At 50.7% G+C, this 23,769-nt stretch overlaps 1 protein-coding gene across 1 annotated transcript in view; it reads left to right on the top strand.

Moving 5' to 3' along the window:
- Window positions 1-23,769, top strand: part of inpp5a (inositol polyphosphate-5-phosphatase A) — a 132,770-nt gene that overhangs the window by 98,443 nt on the left and 10,558 nt on the right. The window contains exons 9-12 of the mRNA XM_084458534.1: window positions 678-762; window positions 15,820-15,915; window positions 16,302-16,376; window positions 21,751-21,824. Coding sequence (XP_084314660.1) covers window positions 678-762; window positions 15,820-15,915; window positions 16,302-16,376; window positions 21,751-21,824 — 330 coding nt within the window. The remainder of the gene's footprint in view (window positions 1-677; window positions 763-15,819; window positions 15,916-16,301; window positions 16,377-21,750; window positions 21,825-23,769) is intronic.

Genomic DNA, 23,769 nt, shown 5'->3' with positions numbered 1-23,769 from the left:
ATCTTTATTTCGTGGTCTCATGTATTGTAATGTCCCCCAGTGTGATACGGTGGCTCGGTGGCTTTGCACTGCCACCTCGCAGCAAGAAGGTCCAGGGTTCGATCCCCGCTTGGGACCCTGTTGGCACCGGGGGCAGGTTCTCCCCTGGGTTGTTGGTACTCAGGTGGGCTATCTCCCGGGCCTTTCTGTGTGGAGTTAACATGTTCTCCCTGTGCTCACATGGGCTGCCTCCACAAATAACCCCAATAAAAAAAATACATGTAAAAAAAAAGCAGACTGACCAGGACATGGAAATTAGCTCTTGGACTTGGTCCCCGACGTTGCCGACGGCAGCCGCCCTTGGAGGAGGACAGCTTGGATGGGGGGTGAAAAGGCAGAGGATACATTTCTTGGGCGACTGCTCCCGCGCGTTTCTGTGTTGTGTGTTACTCGCTGTCACCGCACATCGCACACGTGTTTGTGTGTCACATAAGGCGATTAATAAAGGACTTTTTGACTTTGGGACTATAGAGACGAAAGCTTCCATCCGCCTGAGGTTGTGTTGACCACCAGGTGGTGCTGTGTCCTTCGGAAACAAGAACAGGCCCTGTGGCCTCTAGCGCTGACACCCGTAAGATGGCAGTCAGCAGCACTTGGTTGAGGTCAGCATGATGACACGCTGTCTCATTGTTTTTCAGGATTAACGACCAGCGGTATGAGAAGATGCCATATTTCGTCTTCGGGGACTTCAACTTCAGGTTGGATACAAAGCAGGTTATTGAGGTAAGATGTGATGTGTGTGTGTTTGTGTGTGTGTGTGTGTGTGTGTGTGTGTGTGTGTGTGTGCACGTGCGTGCGTGTAGTCAATTGACTTGAGGAAGAATGCCCGCCCTTCAGAATTATGGCCCATTATCTGGTCTCTGTGGCCGACCCAGCTGTGTTTGCCAATCAACCCTCCAAGTGCATTGTTATGTTATGGTGCCATTCCCCTCTTCTTCTCCCTTCCTCCCTCTCTCCCTCCCTCCTCCCCTTCTCTCGGTGCAAATGAGGCCACGGTGGCCCAGTGTAGTGCGGCCATTTAGCATTCTTCATGAGGGGACAAGGGGGGCTGGAGGACAACAAGACGTAAAGGCCTACAGCCCTACACAAGACACTGGTGATGCCCTATGACGAGAGAGAGAGAGAGACGGAGAGAGAGAGAGGGAGCCACTTTTGGTACCCACACAATAGCCCTCAAATCACTAACCCTGTCCCAAGGTGTGGGCTCGGTCGTTTGGAACTATCCCCTTTGAACGCAGAGGGGAAGAGGAGGGGAGGAAGGTGGGAGGTCTTTCAAAGGAGCGTTGCGCTCAGACGGTTCAGGAAAGGACTTCATCCTGTGAGGTAAGGCGAGGAGGTGCCTTCTGAAGTGGAACGCAGTTCAGCCATGCAGCCACCGGGGGAGCAGTTGAGGGTCACCCTTCCCTTATTCACAGCCTCACCAGATCGGGCTGAAGTCATATGCTCTTGACCCCATCGCTCAAGCAGCACGTCGGTTTGCCGGCATTGATTGCTTGTTTGTTTGCCCTTGTACCCACCTATCGCCTTGACTGAGTGCTTCGGTACATTGGATTTCACTGGGGTAATTGGATCACATTAGCACTGATCATGTGAAGAATATATGAGCTTCTTTTGGAGATAATAAGAGAGACTACAGGAGCGGGAAAAGCAGATGTGCCGGAACACTGGGCCTATTGAGAGGGGAGAAAGGGAACCGAAGACCCAAAAAAACTGGGTCAAACCTCATGATGATGACTGGGATGTAGTTAACTGTTAGCATGTCTGTTATGAAATCACAACATGTCATGTCACAGAGATTAGGGTTGTGACAGATACCACTTACAAAGTCATGTGAATGTCACCCTGGAACATCTGTGTGTGTGTGTGTGTGTGTGTGTGTGTGTGTGTGTGTGTGTGTGTGTGTGTGTGTGTGTGTGTGTGTCCACTCCTTCTTCTCTCCTCCTCCTCCTCCTCCTCCTCCTCTCCCACTACCAGCTCTCTAGCGGTCTCCTCCACTCTGCAGGAAGGCGGTAGTGGGGGTCGTGACCCCTTTCCTAGGGATGTGTAAGGCTAGCACCGGTGTGTATCGGTCTCAGCCCCTTTCTCATGCATCCACACAAGCACACGCAAACACACACACACACACCTCTCTCTCTCTCTCTCTTTCTCTCTCTCTCTCACACACACACACACCTCTCTCTATATCTCTTTCTCACACACACACACACACACACACACACACACACACATCTCTCACTCACATACCTGTACATCTCTCTCTCTCTCTCTCTCTCTCTCTCTCTCTCTCTCTCTCACACACACACACACACACACACACACACACACACACACACACACACACACAGTGGCCCCCTCCCCCAATTGTTGGAGCAGATATTTCTGATTGATTTCCCCCGCTTGAAAAGGTGGTTCCGTGACACAGGGGGGCTCTTTAGACTGGAGACACCCTCAGCAAGTTAGAGCTGTGGGCCGTGAAGCACCCCTCCCCCGCGCACACACACACACACACACACACACACACACCTCTCCTCACACACAGTCTCATCTCCTGCCCCCCAGCCTCCTTCATAAGGAGTCCTCGTACATACCGGGCGTTTTATCAGGGACAACACGAGAGACTGATGTCATCCAGGCGAGACGCTCGTTAAAGAGGCAGCGCTGTGCTCGTATAAAGCCGTCCGGCCGCGAGCCCCGGAAGGCTGATTTAATGGCGACCTGGATGTGGTCGTGAAGGGAGCCGTGATGTCACTGGTAAACAAATGGGTGTAGCCCCTCCCCCCTGCGGCGGGTGTAGCTATTTCAACCCTTTAATGACAATTAATGTCAGCGGGACAATTAGTGCACCTGCTGGAGGGTGCTTTACTGTAGATTGGCCACTAGTGTATTGATCTGGCGTGCTTATCTGGAGATTGATTCAGGCAGAGTCTCTCTCTCTCTCTCTCTCTCTCTCTCTCTCTCTCTCTCGTGCAGTTGCTCTCTTCCGTGACTGGGTTTTCGTGGAAGGCTGCACACTGGGCAGCCTGTGGAACCTCTTCCTTTTTACCCATCATGCCCTGTGGGTGAGGGGTGCGGAGGATGTATGTGTGGTGTGTGTGTGTGCATGTGTATGCGGTGGTCTCCAGGCCCCCCCCCCCCTCCATACGGTGTGGGGGTCATTGTCCCAGGGATGGACACAGGTGGCGGATTCCTGGCATGCTTGCGCGGCGGGATCAGTAACCAGAGGCTGTGGCGGCCCCCCCTTCCCCGGGCCCCCGGCTGCCCATTAATTGTGTCCGACAGAGGGAATTGGCTTCAATTGACCCCCATTCAGCGGCCCTTTGACTGGGGGACAAAGGACACAGCCACGTGGAGTCTAATGCTGGGACTGAGCCGTCCTGGAGGTGGTCCGCCACCCCCCCCACCCCACCCCTCCATCTTCCAGGAGCCAGGCCTTTGGGGCAGGGAGAGGTGCAGGTGTCTGGGGCCGGAGGCGCGGGGCTACTCAACCCTGAGGGCTTCGACGGCGTAAGGAGAACGCAGGAACCGGTATGATTAAAACGAGTTTTGCCTTTGCGTTCTGCGTCTTCATGATCCGATTTTCGGACGACATCCCACCTGGACGCGTGGCGCTGCTGTAGTACGTCGTCGGTTTGCGGCCGAGCGACAGCCCGTGCGCTGCGGTACGCGTGCGCCGGGATATCCTGCTGGCCAGGACGCGGTCTGAGGAAGAGGTGCATGATGGTCCGGCGGTAGGTGCGGGACCCCCGGAGGACGACGGCGGCGGCGGTGGCTGTAGATCAGTGATAGGCCCCGGGGCTCCGTGCCCGGACTCTAGTATATTTAAAATCCCTCCTAATTAAACTTAATAGAATGTAAATGTAATATCTGCAGAAATGGCTTCGCTCCTGGGCCCGGCCGCCCTGAAGCCGGGATTGATAGGGGCCGGCAGGGAGGTTAATTGCTGACTTGATCTACTGTCCCCGTGACACAGCTCATGCCTGTTTTAATTGGAGTTTATCTGGACGCTACACGGGGGCCAGATTTCATTAGACTAGCTCGCTGGCTAATGCTAACGCCCAGCCGTCCGAAGGGGGATTTTTAGACATGCGCAGCGCCCCCTGTCTGTGTGAGCTGAGAGCACAGGGGCCGGCCCGGGCATCAATCTTCCTCCCTTTTGTCCCTGGCTCCTTTCTGCCGTTTGAGCAGCGTGAAATTAAAGGTGGGTCCGCTGGCCAACCAACGCTGTAAAATGCTCATTAATGACATGCGGCGGCAATAAATATTTCATTTCTTCACACTTTGAGGTTTGCATGCCGCACACCGGCCTTTGCCAGTGAAACGTGTGTGTGTGTGTGTGTGTGTGAAGTCAGTGTGTTTATATATGCTGGAAGATTTCGTAATATATAGCGTCTGTCCCTTTGTATGCGTGTGTGTGCGTGTGTGTGTCTGTGTGTCATATCCAGTCAACCAAGCTATGTCACAGGGTGCACATCATCGGACTAGGCTGAAGGGAGTAATGTGGTGTTTTCAGACGTTGTCTTGGCTGGTAGACCTGGGCTGGTAAATCATCTTCCCTCTCTTTCCTTTTATCCTGGTTTGATGAGCATGTGTGCGTCTGGCCCGCTATAAATCAAAAGGCAGCCAGCGTAATTAAGTGTACACTACATTAGTCAGGCTAATTAATTTTGGGGCCCCGTCCATCCATTAGCCAGTGGGCTAGCACTGATTGGGCCTCTTTTCTGTGGGACCCGCCGACACCAGGGACCGTGACCCTCCTTGGCTGCCGTCCGTTCCCCGGACGTGCACACACACACACACACACACACACACACACACACACACACACACACACACACTCCCTGCTCTCAATTCCCCCAAATCCCCATATTGGGAGTATTTCCTCCACTATAGTAAACAGTATCTAGATAGAGAGAGAAAAATAGTGATTTATATTTATAAAAATAGTAATGATGACTCATTATCACAGTCCTGTCCCAGAGAGAGGCGATTTATCATGGTAATCCGCCCTTGTCATGTCTGTGTAGTACTTAATGTCTTCACTGTGCTGAGGCGAGGACCTGGGCCTGTTTACAGCCACATCCCCAGCTAGCCTCAGATGAACACGCTTCCCCCAGTGCAACACAGTATCAGTGTCTGGGGAGAAGAGCCTAATTGATCATGAGGAGGCCCCATTATATCAGAAATAACCCGTCTGGATAGAGGGAGACAAAAGACACTGTTCTCTCCTCCTCTGTTTGCTTACGGAGAGAGAGGGAGAGGAGACGGAGAGAGAGAGAGGGAGCAGGCTCAGTGACGAGGGCGGAGCGCGAGCAGCGTGGCTTTGACGGGAGCGGCGTCCCGGTAATTAAAAAGGCGGCGGGTGGAGGAAACAGGCGGGGGCTTCTGTGGGCTCATTATCAAGCGCTCGCTCCGCGCCCCCCGCCGCGCCGCAGACCCATTGTGCCGCAGGCCGGGGAAGGCCGGCAGCTGGGCGCGTCACGCCAGCGGTAGATGGCGTGACCGCGGGTGAGGGCAGCGCCTGGCACCAGTAGCCCCCGCCTGTCCCCCCCCAGCCCCACCAGTGCCTGAGGTTAGCCCCAGTGACCCCTCCAATGCGCTCTCCTCATAGGCTGAGGCTCGCTGGAGTGGACACTTGCACCGGCTACTCAGACCTCTGAGACTCCAGGGAGGAGAATGAAGGGTTCTCGGGAGGGTTCTTCTGTCGTGCTGCACACACTGTCCCTCTTTCACTCACTTTCCCATGATCCCTCATTGCCTGTTTCACACTGACTTACACTTTAGCCATCCTGTTCAACTCACTCACTCACTCACTCACTCACTCACTCTCACTCACTCACTCTCACTCACTCACTCACTCACTCACTCACTCTCACTCACTCACTCTCACTCACTCACTCACTCACTCACTCACTCACTCACTCACTCACTCACTCACTCACTCACTCACTCACTCACTCACTCACTCTTTCACTATGTCTCTCTCCTGTCTCCTTTCACCCCCTCCTCTCTCTCTCTCTCTCTCTCTCTCTCTCTCTCTGAAAGCAGGTTTTTTGTCCTCCACTGTGCCTTTATTCCGTCCTGCTCTCCTTTCTCCTGACAAGGCTCCCAACACTGGTCTTTAACGGATCAGGATCAGGGGTTAGGGCTTTTCAGCAGGAGAAAAAGAGAGGAGAGAAGAAAAGGAACAAGTGTTTTGTTGGGAGGAAGCTCTTTTCCCTTCTCAACACTCTGGTGTTGAACTGGGTCAGGAAGGCACATTATGCAAGCTGGGGATATTAGCTACAAGAATATTGTAGACAGGCACAGATGGAGAGACAGGCAGGTAGGCAGACAGACAGATAGGCAGGCAGGCAGGCATGCAGACACAGACAGACAGACAGACAGACAGACAGACAGGCAGGCAGGCAGGCAGGCAGGCAGGCAGGCAGACAGACAGACAGACAGGCAGGCAGGCAGGCAGACAGGCAGGCAGGCAGGCAGGCAGACAGGCAGGCAGGCAGGCAGGCAGGCAGGCAGGCAGGCAGGCAGACAGAGACAGACAGACAGACAGACAGACAGACAGACAGACAGACAGGCAGGCAGGCAGACAGACAGACAGACAGACACACATGTACATACAGCAGCTGCTGTCATATGGGTTGACACCTGTTTGGACAGTGTAGATATTGGCCTGGTTGAAGACGCGACAAGTGGCTACGTGTTTGATGCAGATAATGTGATTAAAGTGCTGTAGTGACAGTATAGCAAAACATTGTTTAACAGTATCCTGAAACAGCAGATGTGTTGTACAGCCAACAGGGAAAAGGGTGGAGAAGTATCTCATATGTGCTTGAAATAAGTTATTACATAGTTAAGTCATGGATTTGTTTACTGGATTAGATCTAATCCAATCCCAGATCAGATTTACAGAGAGCTTTTATCTGTGGGTTGAGTAACTGCACCTGGTATCAACAAGGCAATAGGGGGAAGAGTTAGGGCTTCTTTCCCAGGCGGCGTGGTCTTCCCCATCGCTTCAAATTATTGACTGTGGATTCCCATCTTGATCTTATCTGCTAGTCTCCAGCAATTGACTAGACGGATGCACCTCCCTGGCTTTCATCTCTGTCTCTCTCAAAATATAGCCCGGCCTCGCCTTTTGAAAAGGCTCGGAGGAACGACAACACTGCCTTTTTTTTCCCATTTAGTCCGAATGAAATGTGGCATAAACTGTGGCGGATAAGGCTGTCTTTGTGCCCGGCGCATAGTACCCTGCTTGTATGATGTCAGTCTATTTTTGACTAATGCAGTCCTCGGCCTTTTGCGCGCGGAGCACAATAATAGTTTTTCTTTCCATGGGCCGGGAGGAGGGTACCAAGCAGGTCCCAGGACAGTACGTGTTGTCTCAGGGGGTTATGTAATGGTGTCAACACAACACACACACACACACACACACACACTCACACACACACACACACACACTCACACACACACACACACACACACACGCACACACGCACACACGCACACACACACATACACACATACACACCAACACCATGCCAGCTCTTTTCCACTCTGCCATGGAGTTTACATAAGGTACTCAACATAAGTAATGTTGTCGATTCCCATCAGCCTTTTGACAGTATTTGCCTTCAACTCAGAACAACAAGTCATTCAGTTCCAGGTCAGACGAGGTGACACTCAGATCACACTTAGAGCTGACATCCAGTCAAATGAATTAGCTTCCATTAAAGTGCACTGATATCAAACAAATCAATTATTGGAAAAGAATTGAGAACATAAACAATGTCTGAATACAAAGCTGGTGAGATGTCATGACTTAAATGTCCTTGTTCATTGAGTTGTTTCTCAGCCGCTGTCAGTCAGAGAGGGGAGGGGGGGCGTCCCACAGAAGAACTCTTTGTCACCCTGCTGTAAACCCAGCCTTGGCACCCTGGGCCTTTAAACAACTCTGGCCAGCCACATTAAGAGTCACTCGGATCCTTTCACAGCGCAGCACAAATATCCCCGTCATATTTAAGAGGCCCATTAAGTGGCACATTGAGAATTCATGGGCCTCTCTCTCGATCCCTCCCCTGGTGATTTATCTGCGACGGCCATATTGCTCCGTTCTTTCAGAGAGGGGGAGTGTGTGTGTGTGTGTGTGTGTGGTGGGGGGGGGGGGCTTCTTTTTGTCTTAAAGGAGGCCCGAAACAAAACATTTCGGGCCCATTCCTGTGACAAGGCCCTCCTTTCAGGGGGCTGAGAGGGCCGGGGCCGGTCTAACATCTGTTTGTGTCCCCGTACGGGCGGGACCCTGGCTGCGGCGCGCCCCGGCGGCCCCCTTCCCCTCGCCCCGGGGGTCTTTGTTCCCGATTTCATGCTATCAGAGGGGCAGCATGTTTTCCTGTGCCGAGCTGTCAGGGCCATAAAGAGCCCGCTGCGGGGTCACACAGGGAGGGATGGGCATGAAAAATTGGTAAAATGTACCACAAAGCCCACCCACTAGACGGTTGCCTAGCGCGTCGTGCCGGGCTGCTGGCCCTCCCTCTCTCAACCCCCCCTACCTTTCTCCAACAGCCGCCCCCATAGCCCCCCCCCCCCCCCCCCCCCCCGTCCCGACAGACAAGCACATCATTTAGATGAAATGGTGCAAACAAATTAAAGGGTGGTGCTCTCCAAATGAATCATTGTTCTTTGTCCCCTAGGAGGGCTTTGTGCCGGGGTCCTGGCTCCTCTCCTCACACTGTACACTGGGAGGGAGATAGGCGGCCACCAGCCTGCCTGAGGAAAATGCTAGCATCTAGGCTAACTTAGTCACTGGTTTCTGGAGAAAAAAAAATGTTTAGAAGTTTAGTACTGTTCAGTACTCTTATGCCATTTATCACCTCATTCCATCCCTGGCAGAAATTATTTTAACAATATTTTTAGCCAATTTGGGGGCCTTTTGAGGCTTGATAGCACCCCTAGTGGCAAAGAGGCAAATCAATCTAGAGCCTTCACATACCTGCACCAACTTCTTGGTCATACTCGTCAGTCTGGATTCACACTATACATGATACTCGGTGTGGGGAGGTAAAGGAAGCTCTATCAGCCAGTTTTCTAGGAGGCAGGTCCTGGTGCTGCTAGCAACCTCGAACTAACCCCTCCACAGGGAACTGGATCAGAGCTTCATTAATTGTCCAGTCGTGAGAGATATTGATCACGGCGGTAATGAACTCTACCATCGCTGCTCTTTTATTGGTCCAACACTAATCACTGACCACTGATCACTGATTGGGTCTTCGATATTCTCTAATTGACCCACCCAGCAACAACCCCCCGCCCACCACCACAACCTATACCTCTGTTTCCTTTAATTGATTGCTATAGCTAAAGGGAGCAGAATGAATTTAATGTATTTTAGGAGGTACCCTGATGGCCTCTTAAGTGCTTTAAGAACCGGTATTCATGCACTATCCATTGCGGCCTGTCTCATTGGTTCTTGCTCAAGTCTGTTAAAATATGCCCTTTAGTCATGACTTCACGGTTAGATTCCTCTCAGGAAATGTTTCTCATTTAGGCAAGGTATGAAAATAGGCATTAATTGCTGAAACATTGACGTCCGGTGCTTTCATTCTCCTCAACTGCTGTTTGGAACAGAAAAGTCGTTGAAAAGGAGGGTTTTCACTGGACGGGCTTCTTAAGAGGAGTTCGGGGGAAGCCGCTGTGTTAAACAGCCTTGCGGACATCTGCTGCAGTTGGTTGCAGACTGCTGATTTAAAGTGGCAGGGGAGGTTTTCAGATGAAATCTCCCATTAGCTTCTTTGTACAGGTGGCAGTAATGTGTCAGGAGACTGCTCTGAGACAATGGCTGCTCTTACTCTGCCTAATATGCTGAGGAGTGGCCGTCCTCCTGTTACACACACACATGCGCACACACACACACACACACACACACACAATGAAGCATCTGGTGGTCTTTCGTTAAGATCTCTTTCTTGGGCTATTGTCTGTTTGTGTGTGTGTGTGTGTTTTCTCTATTTGTGTCTTAAACTGTCAAAGCAGGGAATGTGTTTCTAGGGAGTGTATGTATGTGTGAAAGTTTGGTATAGCTCGAGTATATTCACTATGGTGGGATTAGGAGTATGTATTAGCATACTGTGTGTGTGTGTGTGTGTGTGTGTGTGTGTGTTGTGTAGGGGGGGGGGGGGGGTCTGTGTGTGTGTGTGTGTGTGTGCGTGGGTGTGTGGAACCCCCCAGTAGCAAGAGGTCGCCGGGGTCAAAGTGATGAATTTTTATGGGCCTGTTCCCTGTGTTTCAGGCCTGTCCCTTCCTCCCCGCGCTGCACTGCCTCTCAAAGACAACCAAGCAGGGCAATTTGTCCTGCGGGGCCCAGCAGAATGGGCGAGCAGAGGAGTTAAATACCAGGGGGGTGAACACACACACACTCACACACACACACACACACACACACACACACACACACACACACACACACACACACACACACCAACACACACATTCACCCCACCATCCTGTTGTCCTGGATGATTTGTGGCCTGTCTATTATCCTCTCTGAGAGGACAAATGCGTTCGGTCGGGTCCTGAAGGTAGTGCAGGGGCAGGAATGGCGGTCCCCCTCAATGCAGCCCATTGTTTTAGAGAAGGTTCCCAGATGTTATAATGCCCAGGATAAATTAGGGCACATTATCGTTACCTCCCGCTCTCTTTCACCTCCGTCCCTCGCCCCGCGGTGGGTGGGGCCGCCTCCGAGAGACCCCCTACGACGCGGCCCCGCCGTCAACGCTACTCCGGCTCTCACACTCGGAGGCTCATGGGAAGTCCTGAGTGTGTGCGTGCGTGCGTGTACCATGTTTGTGTGTGGCGAGGGGATGCAGAAGCGAGGCGGCGATGGGGTCAACCATCTGACTTCTGACCAGAGAGGCCTTTGGGTAACCTTTTCTCTGCGTCTGGGTCATGGCGGCTGAGCTAATATTAGCCTGAAACCCGCGGCTAAGCTAACACTACCCTGAAAACCATGGCTAAGCTAACGCTAGCCTGAAACCCATGGCCTAGCCTGTAACCTGCAGCTAACATAACACTAACTTGAAACCAGTGGCTAAGCCAACGCTAACCTCCTCAGTCTCACATGTGAACTGTACCGTCACTTCCTCCTCCCCGCTAAATCTAGTCGCTAACGCTAGCCGTGGCATTGATGAATCCACTGTGTTGAGTGGGATTAATTAGCAAGCCGCAGGGAGAGGGAGTATGTGTTGAGCTCTCTGGCCGGACTCCAGGCAGCCGGGGTGGGGGTGTGGGGGGTCAGTCCTGATTTACAGGCTGGCTGTGTAATGGCTACCGGGGAGGAGAGGCGAAATTTGTTTTTGCTCACTTTGGATCCCCGCCTTTGCCCGCAGGGGCAGATGTCTCAATCATGCATGCAGGAAGGGAGGGTGGCGAGGGAGGGAGAGAGGGAGGGAGGGAGGGAGGGATGGTGGCGACAGGAGAGAGAGGGGGAGAGCGTTAAGCGCTACACTCAACCTGCCAGCCGCGCTGTTGGCACCTCGCGGGGACGGTTGGCAGCCCGCCTCGTGGGGCGGCGAGAAAATAATGGCACGGCGTGACAATGCCAGAGCCCCTGGTGATACCAAGGGCGGCCCCATACGCCCCCCCTCACCCCCGTTAATGGAGAAGGAATACTCCACTCATTGTCCTGTGTCTGTCACTCTCTCTTTCTCTCTTTCTCTCTCTCTCTCTCTCTCTCTCTCTCTTCCTCCCTACCACACAGTCGAGATTTAATCGCCGAACGCTACATGCACTCATTGGGTTATTATATTTGGCGGGATGGTGAACATTGGCCTGGGACATGATTTGTTGGGAATCCCGGGTGTGGAAAAATGGGGAGTGGCGTCCTCTGCCAGCGTCCGTGGGTTTAATCAGCGTTCTCATGCGAGGGCGGGCCCCCCGGGAGGACCCTGGAGACCACCGCTTACCTCCGTGCAGGTGTGTGTCTGGGGTACAGCACATTTTGAGCCGTGACTGCGCAAAGTCTGCGTGACGTCTCAAATAGACAGGTCAAGGAAATGGAAATGGAATTCAGCAGGTCGTGGGCGTGTCCTCCTGCGTAACTAATTCTGCAATATTTTCATGCAAGGTGCATTTTGTATTGGGACTCTGTGTACGTAGCCTAGTTGCAAACATAGACACCCTCGTTCACATATTAAGTATGTTCGGGTACTTTGCGTGATGCCTGCTGAGAATGTTGCCCTGGTGTTGGGTGTAATCTTGGTTGGGTGGGGGGTTGTGATGGTGTGGTGTTTGAGTTAGGTCAGAGGTCAGGAGATACCTCCATCTGTTTGCAGGCCAGAATCAGTAGCAGAGAACAGGTACAGGGCTGGGCAGCTTACGTTTGTGTGTGTGTGTGTGTGTGTGTGTGTGAGTGTGTGTGAGTGTGAGTGTGAGTGTGAGTGTGAGTGTGTGTGTGTGTGTGTGTGTGTGTGTGTGTGTACCAGATTGCCCCCTCTCTAAAGACAGCAGTTGGAACAGAGCTCGTTTCTCCAACAGCTTCCTTTTCTGACAGGCATGAGATTACTCCATTCAAGCTCTAAGTGCCGTCCCCCCAAGATGCACCGCGGCAACATCTCATCCCCCTCTACTAACCCTGGCCTTCTAGAAGCAGACCCACTATCTCCCAGCGTTGACCTATGACCCATAATGCAAAGCTCTGCCGGGAACAGTGTTTGGACAAGCTGGAGAGGCTGTCAGTGTTCTTGGCGAGGACATCCCAACTGTACAATGCACAAACTTGTTTTCCCAAACTCACTCAGTTCTCTCCTTCTCTACTATGTATATATATATATCACTGTCTCTCTCCCTCTCTCTCTCTCTCTCTCTCTCTCTCTCTCTCTCTCTCTCCCCTAATCCTCATGTATGAAATTAAATGCCCAGTTGCAGTAAAACGAGTTACGTTAATATCATTTGAAGGGGGTCAGTGAGAGCGAGTTCAGACATAATGTGTTTAAGGGCAGGCACTTTGAAGAGCCACTTGAAGAGGGAGCTCTGTTCAGAAGCCCCCCCCCCACCCCTCCTCCACCCCCCACCCCCCTCGCAGCCCAACCCCAACGGTCACGTTACCCCGGCTTACCTATTACCAGATGCATGATCCACAATTAGTGACTGCAGGAGAGGCTGGGTTAACTCGTGGTCACCATCTGTCCTCCTCCTCCTCCTCACAGTCTTCAGGAGATGCCCCCACCCCCCACCCACACACACACACCCATTAATTCCCTGTAACTCGGCAGCTATGCTCGCACCTGGACTCTGCTGGCAGGGCGGGGCCGTGGAGTGTCCGTCCGCTGATGCGGGGCCCTTAAACGCTGGCATGGGACTGGAGACAGGGGTGATGAACTCACGTCGAGGGTCCGGCAGGGGCGTGGTGGGGGCAAACAAGGGATGAGGGGGGGGGGCTGTCGGTGGAGGGAGGAGAGAGAGAGGAAGAGGAGGAGGAGGGGTTGTTTTTTGCTGAGGCATCCTGGCACGACAGGAGAGCCGGTCGTGATCAATGGCGTGCAATCAGGCGCCGAGGACTCCCGTGACACACTGATCAGTCACAGCCAATGAACACATGAATGAATCAATCCATCACATGTCACGGCTTCGCCGCTGGGCGGGCCTCATCTGCAGCGCCGCGGTCAGGCCACCGTTGCGCTAGCGGACCCGTCTAGTAGCGCACAAGGTCACACTGTTACACTAAATGAAGTCTCGTATATAATTTTGTCCCCTGTTTTGCATTATAAGGCGATGTTGGGAAAAAGTTAATTCACTCTCAAATCATTGCCTTCTGATTAGTTTGATACCCATGAATGAATGTTTCATCCGCAGAAATACCCACATTCCAACACCAGGCTGAGTAAAGTGATTTTCCCACAAGACAAGCTCTAGTCAGACAGACTGTAGCCATTGTCCGTCTTCTGTGTTGGACTTTCAGTTTGGAGTCCAAGGGCAGTTGGCACAAGGTGTGACACTCATTCAAACCCGTTGTGGACCAATGATCTCACTCGGTGATCTCATTCCATTTATTCTGTGTGTGTGTGTGTGTGTTTGTGTGTGTCTCTTGGTGCGCACGCACAGCCTACTTGCTTGTGCAGGTGTGCTTTTGATCTAAGATTATGATTTAAGATTATAATTCATGTTCAGCGATAAGTTACATTGAGCCTTGTGCTCAAACAGCATATTTCCACGGCCAGAGCTTTGCTTGCTGGACTTTAGCAATGATTTGAACATGAATGGAGAGGCCATTGCTGTCCTGTTAAACATCAGTTGTTTTTTTCTATTTTATTATTCCTTTTGGGCCAGTAATCTGTGTGGGCTCTGGCTCTGTGCTGGAGTGTGAAGTGGTCACGGGGATTTCTGCTTGGCTGGCTCTAGGATTTGCAAAGCCGGCTTTCGCTGGGAAGAAAGAAGAGGACCAAACTGCTTGTAGAAGCCAATAACGCAAAGGGTTCATTTGAATAAAATAACATTTTTGAGTCTCTCTTCTCCATCGTTTCCATTCCCCGGAGGCACAATGTTTTGTATTTGATTTGTTTAATTGCAGTGGCTACATCGTTCTGCAGAACACAAACTAGATAAAGAGTACTAGATGCTATATTTGCCGTGTATAGGGTGACGATCATCGAAGAGGGTGAAAAATGATTTTTGCCTGCGATTGTCTTCTCTGGGTTGCAGCTACAATGACTTTTGACAGGGAAAGTATCTCTGCCGTGCCCTCCTCTAGCTCCTTCTTTGGCCTATTCATTGCACAAAGCTGCTTAAGCGCACTTAAGCGCATTAGCATTTGGATGCCAGGGGACCATATTGACCCTGCATTTGGAGGGCCTAAATGAGTGAAAGATGGAGCGATTTGTTAGGGCTTTAGAAAGAAGCTTTGGGGAGAGGGGGGGGGGGGGGGGGGGGGTGAGCGTGCGTGCGTGTGTGTGTGAGAGAGTGTGTGTGTGTGACTGCGCATATCTGTGTGTTTGTCGGAGTGAGTGCGCATATCTGTGTGTGTGTGTGTGCGTGTGCGTGTGTGCATGTGCGAGCATGCGCATGTGTGTGCATGTCCGTGTGTGCATGTGTGTGTGTGTGTGTGTGTGTGTGTGTACCGGGGGAGGGCTGTTCCACTTTCACTTACGGCAGGGTGTTCCTTCTAATCTGGTGCGCCATTTCAGGGCAGAGGAGGACTGATTTGTGACATTTCTGTCTAAAGGGCCTTTTTTCTGCCCTGTTATATTGGCTTGACCCGATTATCTAATCTGTGCTTTGAATTTCAATCAGGCGACTGTCCCTGCAGTGTGGGATGGGAACCTCTGGCTGAAGGATTACCTCATTCAACTGTCTTCAAACACAGATGGTTGAATGTTTAACTAATTGTTAGAAGCGGCCACAAAGGGGAATTTAACCATGCACACGGTCCACAGGGCCGGTGCACAGAGCCAAATAAAGAGGGGGGACAGTGAGATGGTGATTTTGGGAGGTTCTTTAAAAATCATTCAGATGCGTAGTGACGTGTGTGTGTGAGCATTGTAGAACGGCCTGCCGTAATGTGATACAGTGTGTGCCATTCTGAAGGGACGAAAGTGTGCGTGTGTGTGCGTGTGTGTGTGTGCGTGTGCGTGTGTGTGTGTGAGAAAGAACAAGGGAATATTGTCCTTTTAATCTTGTTGTGAAATTGTTTATGATCGCCATGCCTATGCCTACCAAACTGTCTAGTTCGAAGTTCTTTCACTAAACCTGCCCCCCCCCTCCTCTCTCTCTCTCTTTCTCTCTCTCCTTTCACAGAGTCTCTGCACCACTGCCACCATGCAGACAGTCAGAGCCCCCGACACCAACGAGGTCGACAAGCTCATATTCAGAGAAGTGGAAAATGACCGAAAGGTGTGCATCCCAACGGCGTCGAGACATCACGAGATGTCCTGCACACGTTAAAAAAAACAAGAAAAAAGAACATCCTTCCTCGGCTACTAAGTTATCAATATCGCTAATTCACACATATCTTTTTAAGACGACAACCCATCTTCCATTTTCACTTGATCATGAGGTTGCCCGGTGGGGGGGGGTTAATTAGCATGTGTGCATGTCAGGTGTGTATTTTTGGGTCCATGAGTCCTAGCAGGTGGCGTTGGGTATGAATAGTCCTGAACACAGAGAAGAACTAACAGCTCTAACACCACACAGCCGCCGAGACCCCTGATTCTAGAGTGCAGCTCGGAGGACGAACCCTGTTAACCAGCCCTCTACTCTGCCTCTCCCTCTGTTTTTAGGTCGTACTTCAACTTGAAAAGAAGCTTTTTAGTTACGCCAATCAGGACTTTTTCCGGGAAAACAACGGGACCTCGGTAAGTCCTCCGCTCACTCCACCAGCCTGCCTTGAACGGAAATGCACAACATTCATGAACAACAATGAAAGACACTGATGCGATACAGCCACTAGGCTAGGGGTTTGGCTTTGGAGGCGTCGGTGTAGTGATGAGGTGGACACAACGCTCGCCGTTGTGCCGGTCCGGGGAAGTGGGAGTTACCGATGAGTCAGCCGCCGCCGCCACACCTCCATGACTTCCAGTATGCACCTCTGAGGGAAGACAGACGGTTTTTGAAGACGCGGACAATCTGATCAGATTAACTTTAAATGTCCGCTATGTCAAAACTCCTCATGTGAATTTCCTTTTTAATAAGGCCGGCTACTGTATAATATTACACAGTGAGCCGTTTAGAGATGAAGTTCGCTGTGAAGGAAATAAACACGTGCTCGCACACACACACACACACACACACACACACACACACACACACACACACACACAGCATAGATGAGCTGTATGACTTCTCATACAGAGCATACTAAACATACAGTGAATTCACACAATTATATTCACATGTATGTAGCATGGCATGTATATATGTGAAAGCCCGTTTATGTGTCCATTTCCGTATCTATGTGTCAGTGTCAATAGCTGTGTGTGTGTGTGTGTTTGTGTTTGGGTGTTTTGTGCAGTTTGCTCCAGAGGCTCTTTCCTTCTCCCTCCTCCTCCTCCTCCTCCTCCTCCTCCCTCCCCTCCCCTCCCTCTCTTCCCTTCATCCCCCTCTCCTCCTCTTCCTTCATCCCCCTCTCCCCCTCTTCCTTCATCCCCCTCTCCTCCTCTTCCTTCATCCCCCTCTCCCCCTCTTCCTTCATCTACCTCTCCTCCTCCTCCCTCCCCCTCTCTTCCCTTCATCCCCCTCTCCCCCTCTTCCTTCATCCCCCTCTCCCCCTCTTCCTTCATCCCCCTCTCCAGCATCCTGGAAAGATAAATGACATAATGGGGCATCAGAGATAATCTGATGGTCATGGTGTAGTTAAACACAGCGTGTTATGATCCTTATAAAACAAACTACCTTTCCAAAAGGATAAATGTCCTTTTACACACACGCACACACACACACACACACAAACACACACACACACACACAGATCCACACACACATCCATACAGAGAGAGAGAGGGGAAAAATCCATTGCATCCTTCATCAACTACTAGACTTGTACCGGCTTGACAGAAATTTAATTCGAGGCAGCTCTTGAAAATAATTATTGTATTTTGAGAGGAGTAATCATTGGCCGGGACATGATTGAATGTGTCCATGCCTATTGACTTTTGCTATGATTAATAGGTTTGTTTAGTCGATATCCCCATCGAAATTGTATAATTAATTATCCCCTCCGCTGTCAGGCCGGGGACGATGGAGAGCCCTGATGAGTATTTGGGAAGATTAAATTTTCCGGTGGCTCGCCGCGTCGAGGGGGGAGAGGGGAGGTGGGGGGGGGGGGGCGCCGGGGGGCTCGTCCCGGTGGAGAGACGGGGGGAGGAGAGGACACACAGGGGAGGGTGAGAGCAACCACAGAACGGGATGCTCTACAGATCCACCCCCCCCTCCCTCCCGTCCTCCTCCACACCGCCCCACCTCCGCTCCTCCCCGCTTTCCAACAGTGGATCCTCGTCCGGCAGCACCTGCCCCCCACCCCCCGGGACCCTCCCCTCTCTCGGTCTCATTGATTTTGTTTCAGTATCTGTTTATTGTAACTTTATCAGTGTGGTGTTGGCAGACAGGGGGTCGGGGGAGGGGAGGGGTGGGGGGGGACGTCCTGTTGCAAGTGATGAACTTTGCTGTCACGGCCGCCGCCTCCTCCTTGTCATGCTCCTGGCGTGCCTGGCGGGCATTACTCAGGAGCCCGCAAGAGTTTCAAAGATCAAATAAATAAATAAATAAATGAGAAACCCCTTTCTCTCGCTCGGCGGCAAAACTTTCTTTCATATTTTACCTGCCAGTGCTCTTAAGTGGTAGCAGGGGGCAGCATGCTAAATAAACGCTGAACTTGGTGGATATATAAACCCGGCAGGCTCAGAGAACGGGCGTCCACGCTGTCTCCTAGCCTAGCACTGCTCTGCACGGCTCATTGGGCCTTTCTAAGTATTAATCACGCTCTGTACTGCACACGTATACGTCCTCCAATATGCTGTTCATAGATGTTTAGCCTTTACCTGCTCCTCAGTCATAGGCTGGGTCGGGTACGAGTCAGTGACATTAAACAAGATTTGAACGGTGGTTTCTGGGTGTTTATATAGGTGTAGGAATAGGACATACAGAGTTGGTTATATTTGATTCAAAGTTGTTATTATTGCCGTCTCCAGTTGCAGATTCAGTGCAGCCGTTATTCCGGCATACCAAGTACAATCTGAGGATTTTATCTGAAGCTGTTTGTTTGGCTTGACCCCCCCTCAGCACTCAGCCTCACCCTGTCAGCAACACTTTATCGTTTCCACACAAAATCATGAAGAGCTCATAAAAAGAGGGGGGAAATATGACTCTCGCAATGAAAGCCAAGTGTGAGGTGTAAAAATCAAATTAAATGACCTTTCACCCCGCCATTTATTGATGGCCTTTAACGGCTGCGGGTGTTGTCAGAGGGACAGTTGACAACGTGTAAATCAAAGCACAATTATGGGCTGTGGAGCAGCTCCGGCCGGGCTAGGGGGACAGTCCAGACGGTCTGGTCATATTCCCTCTCTATCCCAGCAACTTGTGCCTCATAACAATCGCCGCCAAGGTGATTTAGACGCATGTGGTCGTCCGGACAAAGTAAGAAATCTGAACCCTGACGCCTTTTTTTTCTCTTGCATTTCCTCATCTTTCTCCTTGTCTAGGATATTGCCCCCCCCCCCCCCCCCCCCCCACACACACACACACCACCACAACTTCAAGGTCATTTCTGGCTGACAAACTACTCCACGGCTTTATAATGCCAGGAGGCCTTGAACCAATATAAGCTGGGATTTTTTACTGCTGACCTACCAGACCAGCAAATCATTATGGTTAATTGACCCGGGATGAAATGTAGTGTGAAATTTCAGCCCTCGGGTTTTCCAGTCAACCTAAATGAATTACTCAACATTCACTTAGGACACACACACACACACACACACACACAACGCAGCCCTTCACTGCCCTCCAACACAGCTCATCTGCTACCTCTCAAAAGGTGTCAGTTCTGATGAAAGGTGCTTTACCTCATGGAAACAAACACCTGTGCACACAGAACACCACACACACACACACATACACTTATTCTATTTTGGTACTAATAATGGACACACACATTAATACACTTACAGCTGCAACATTCACTGTCACAAAATAAAACACAAAAGAAACGGTTTAAACTCGCTTGTGTTTCCAAACTTACACTAAATACTAAACACAACACCCTTATACACCAGTGCTCTAACCCCCCTCCACACACACACACACACACACACACACACACACACACTCTCCCAGTGTCTCGGGGCCCATCTCTGGGAGCGTGTCATTGGGAGGGTGGGTGTGGGTGTGTGTGTGTGTACAGTGGAGCGTGTGGCGCATCTCGGGGCTCCATCCCTCATCCACAGTGTGTGAGCCTCTCCTGTGACCCCACACCCGCGTGAGCTTGATGAATGCAGCACATCTGCCCTCCTGACTCCCTGACTGAGGGCCTCACTGCCTGGGAAGTAATGGCCACTGTTCTACACCGCTGACACACGCACACACACACACACACACAAATTGGTACAAACACTCGCTCTTACATGCATACGTAAACAGGCTTGGACACACACACACAATGGTAGAGATATACACACAGACACTCACTCATACAGTCATGCATAAACAGGCATGGATACACACACACACACGAACGGCGCGGTCGGTCAACTTTCTATCCCGCCCGCTAACATATTCATAGGAATTGTGGATGAATGGCCGCTGTTGTCCTCCAGTCCGGAGACAGCGTAACACGGCCCCTCTCCCTGTCCTGGCCCCTGTGCACTGGTGTGGATGTCTCTCCTCCACGTTATCATCATCATCATTACTCGAATGAGATTGCCATTATGTTCCAGTCGCCCCACTGTTTGGTGTAGAACAGCGATGTAATGACATTACCGTCAAGCCAGCTTCTGATTCACAGCCAACCTCAGACAGTCTTCATTACACTATAATTGTTGTCTTGTGTCAAACGCGCATCGAGCGGTTCAGTTTACCACCGAATGATGGTGTGTCCTGGCAATTTCCTGATTCTGGGGGTAGTTTTGACAGGAAGGGGCGGGGCCAGCGAGGGTGTGTGGTGGTGGTGGTGGTGGAGACGGGGGGGTGGTCCTCTAGGGTTGCCAGGATATCTGTCAGTCTCTCAGAGGGGCAGTGATGCAGGTGCCCCAGCTACCTGTTATCTCCCTCATAATTAATGTGTACACGAAGCTGCTAATTGCACTTTTCACTAATGATTTATGGGTTTTGGGAATGGGGGGATGTGCGTGTCTGTGTGTGTGTGTGTGTGTGTGTGTGTGTGTGTGTGTGTGTGTGTGTGTGTGTGTGTGTGTGTGTGTGTGTGTGTGTGTGTGAGCAGTCAGACACAGTACAGCTGGGGGAAGAGACATGATTGATGAAGAGTGTTTAGATTCACTGTCAGCGTGGAGAGAGAGACAGACAGACAGAGAGACAGACAGAGAGACAGACAGAGAGACAGACAGACAGACAGACAGACAGACAGACAGACAGACAGACAGACAGACACAGACAGAGAGACAGACAGACAGACAGACAGACCCCACCACGACAAATCTAGTGGCGCCTGAGCAGCACACACACACATGAGCAGGCAGGCACACACACACACACACACACACACACACACACACACAGATGACCACTGGTCAGCTGCTATCCCATGTTTAATGTTCATGTATGATATAAGTAGATAAGTAGCGGACACATAGAATCACCACCAAACGTAAGGTGAGGGCACATTCCACACACACGCTCACACCACTCACACACACACACACACACACACACACACAGGCGAACACTGGGCAGCTGCTATCCCATGTTTAATCTCCATGTATGATATAAGTAGCTTATACATAGAATCACCACCAAACCAAACGTGAGGTGAGGGCACACCAACACGCACGCACACACGCACACACACACAGACACACACACACACACACACATGAACATGCACATGCACATAAACCCTCTCATACAGTAGTTATTCACTCAGTGAGTGATGACTGACATGAAGGATATTACTTGCTGTAATAAAGAAATGAACTCTTTATTTATGACTATCTCTCTCCATCGCTCTCTCTCTCTCTCTGTCTCTGTCTCTCTCTCTCTCTCTCTATCTCTCCACAGCTTTTAGAGTTTGATAAAGAGCTGGCCATGTTCAAGGACCGGCTGCAGGAGCTAGAGATCTCCTTTCCTCCCAGGTATGTGACACTTACATGAATATATCTGTCAGTCCCTGGAATGCAGATTTGTTTAACATGAAATACCATTGTTATTGAATATGTTATGTCATTCCACCGTTGTTTCACATACATACATACATACATACATACATACATACATACATACATACATACATATATATATATATATATATATATATATATATGTGTGTGGGTGTGTGTTTGTGTGTGTGTGTGTGTGTTTTTACGTAGGATAATTTGATAGTCCAAAATGAGGCATTATATTGATCAAGCGGTTAATTCTAGCCACCATTCTAACAGTGAGCCTTTCCTAAGATGGTTTGGTAGAGTGACCTCTTTATTACAAGGGGGCCTAACAACCTACTGAGCCGTTAACAGCTTGAGACAAAGTGAATCCATTGTTCCTAAGTGTCTATTACCCTAAACAGTCTACCTCCTCGTTGCTCTCAATGGCCCTGTCTATTACCTGGTATATTACCCACTCGTTACATTCTATGGCCTGGTATATTACCTGGTATATTACCTGGTATATTACCCACTCGTTACAGTCTATGACCTGGTATATTACCTCCTCTGTCTTTTTTGCCCTATAGGGCCTAATGTTTGCTCTTCTCTACCCATGTTCCAGAAATGTCCTCCTATTCTTTAGAACTGGCCCAGCCCCCTGTATCTATGACCCTCACTAACTAACCAGTTAGTCAGTTTAACCAGTGTAACAGCAGTCTCTGTACTGCTTCTATATTAGTAAGATTATATTAGCAGTCAATCAGTTACTAAGTTAGATCCATTGTCTCAGAATGGGCCTCCAGCAGAGCCCAGATGGTTTGACAGACAGTTCAGAAAGGGCATATGTCTCCATTGTTCAGACTCTTGTCATGATGATGACTGAATCCTTCTCTTCTCCAGCAAGGCGTTCTTGCAACACGGAGCAGCGGCTCACTGACATGGTGTTAATGACACGAAGCCTCGATTACTCAATCAAACCTCATCGCTGCAAACGGGTTTATTCATGCCAAATACGCTTCTGATGGTTATCAATTGTTCAGTATGATTGGACGCGCTCCCGAACCGCTCCCCTGTGAGGGTGCGTACGCAGGCGGGGGGACGGGGCGCATTGATATTCTGATGCGGTGGGAGTTGGGGGGGGGGATTGGGGCGGGGGTCCGCTCTCCTCTCCTCTTCCTCAAACAAATGCATTTGCAATTAGCCCTTTCAGTGGAGAGGGAGGGCAAACAGTCGTCCTGCGTGGAAATATGTTTCGGCGCTGGCGCGATAATGGCGCCTGACCTTTGCCGTCAGTTGTGACTCAATCAGCGCAGATAATGAAACGCTGTAATCAAACAATAATTACTTGATAAACTGCTCTAGTGGCAGGCGCAGACCAGACGGGGACTTGGAGTGTGTGTGTGTGGGTGTGTGTGGGTGTGTGTGGGTGTGTGAGAGATTAAACGAGTGGGTACGCGTGTGTGAGTGTGTCAAGGTTCCGGCACTCACTGTTTTTAAATGACTCTGCGTCTTAATCAAGGACCCCATTTACATTGCTTTGCATAAGTGACAGGGGGATTTATTGTCCTTTTACACCGGGTGACTTTTGCACCTACCTATCCATATAATATTGAATCATTTCCTCTCAGAATGAATGAACAGGCCGCCGCCGCCAAAGAATACAAATGATATCCGCGTACACGGGAACCGTGATGAATCAAGGAGATGAAACCTGGCTCCAGCAGATCAAATCTGATTTGATCTACTCAGTGTCTGGTACGAGACACATCACTGTCATCAGTGAATGAGTGAAACGGCCTAGTTAAACTTAAACAGCCCTCCCTCCGGCCTCCTGCTCGCACATACGCACACTTAAAACACACACACACACACACAATTACACCGCTTACACGCTTGTCCCCCCTCCCCCTGTCAGATGTGCCTTGTGCTCGGTGAG

The sequence above is a fragment of the Borostomias antarcticus genome, assembly GCF_949987555.1.
Source record: "Borostomias antarcticus genome assembly, chromosome: 25".
Lineage (NCBI taxonomy): Eukaryota > Metazoa > Chordata > Actinopteri > Stomiiformes > Stomiidae > Borostomias > Borostomias antarcticus.
Note: the sequence above shows the minus strand (reverse complement) of the source record. Positions and strands in the feature narration are given on the sequence as shown.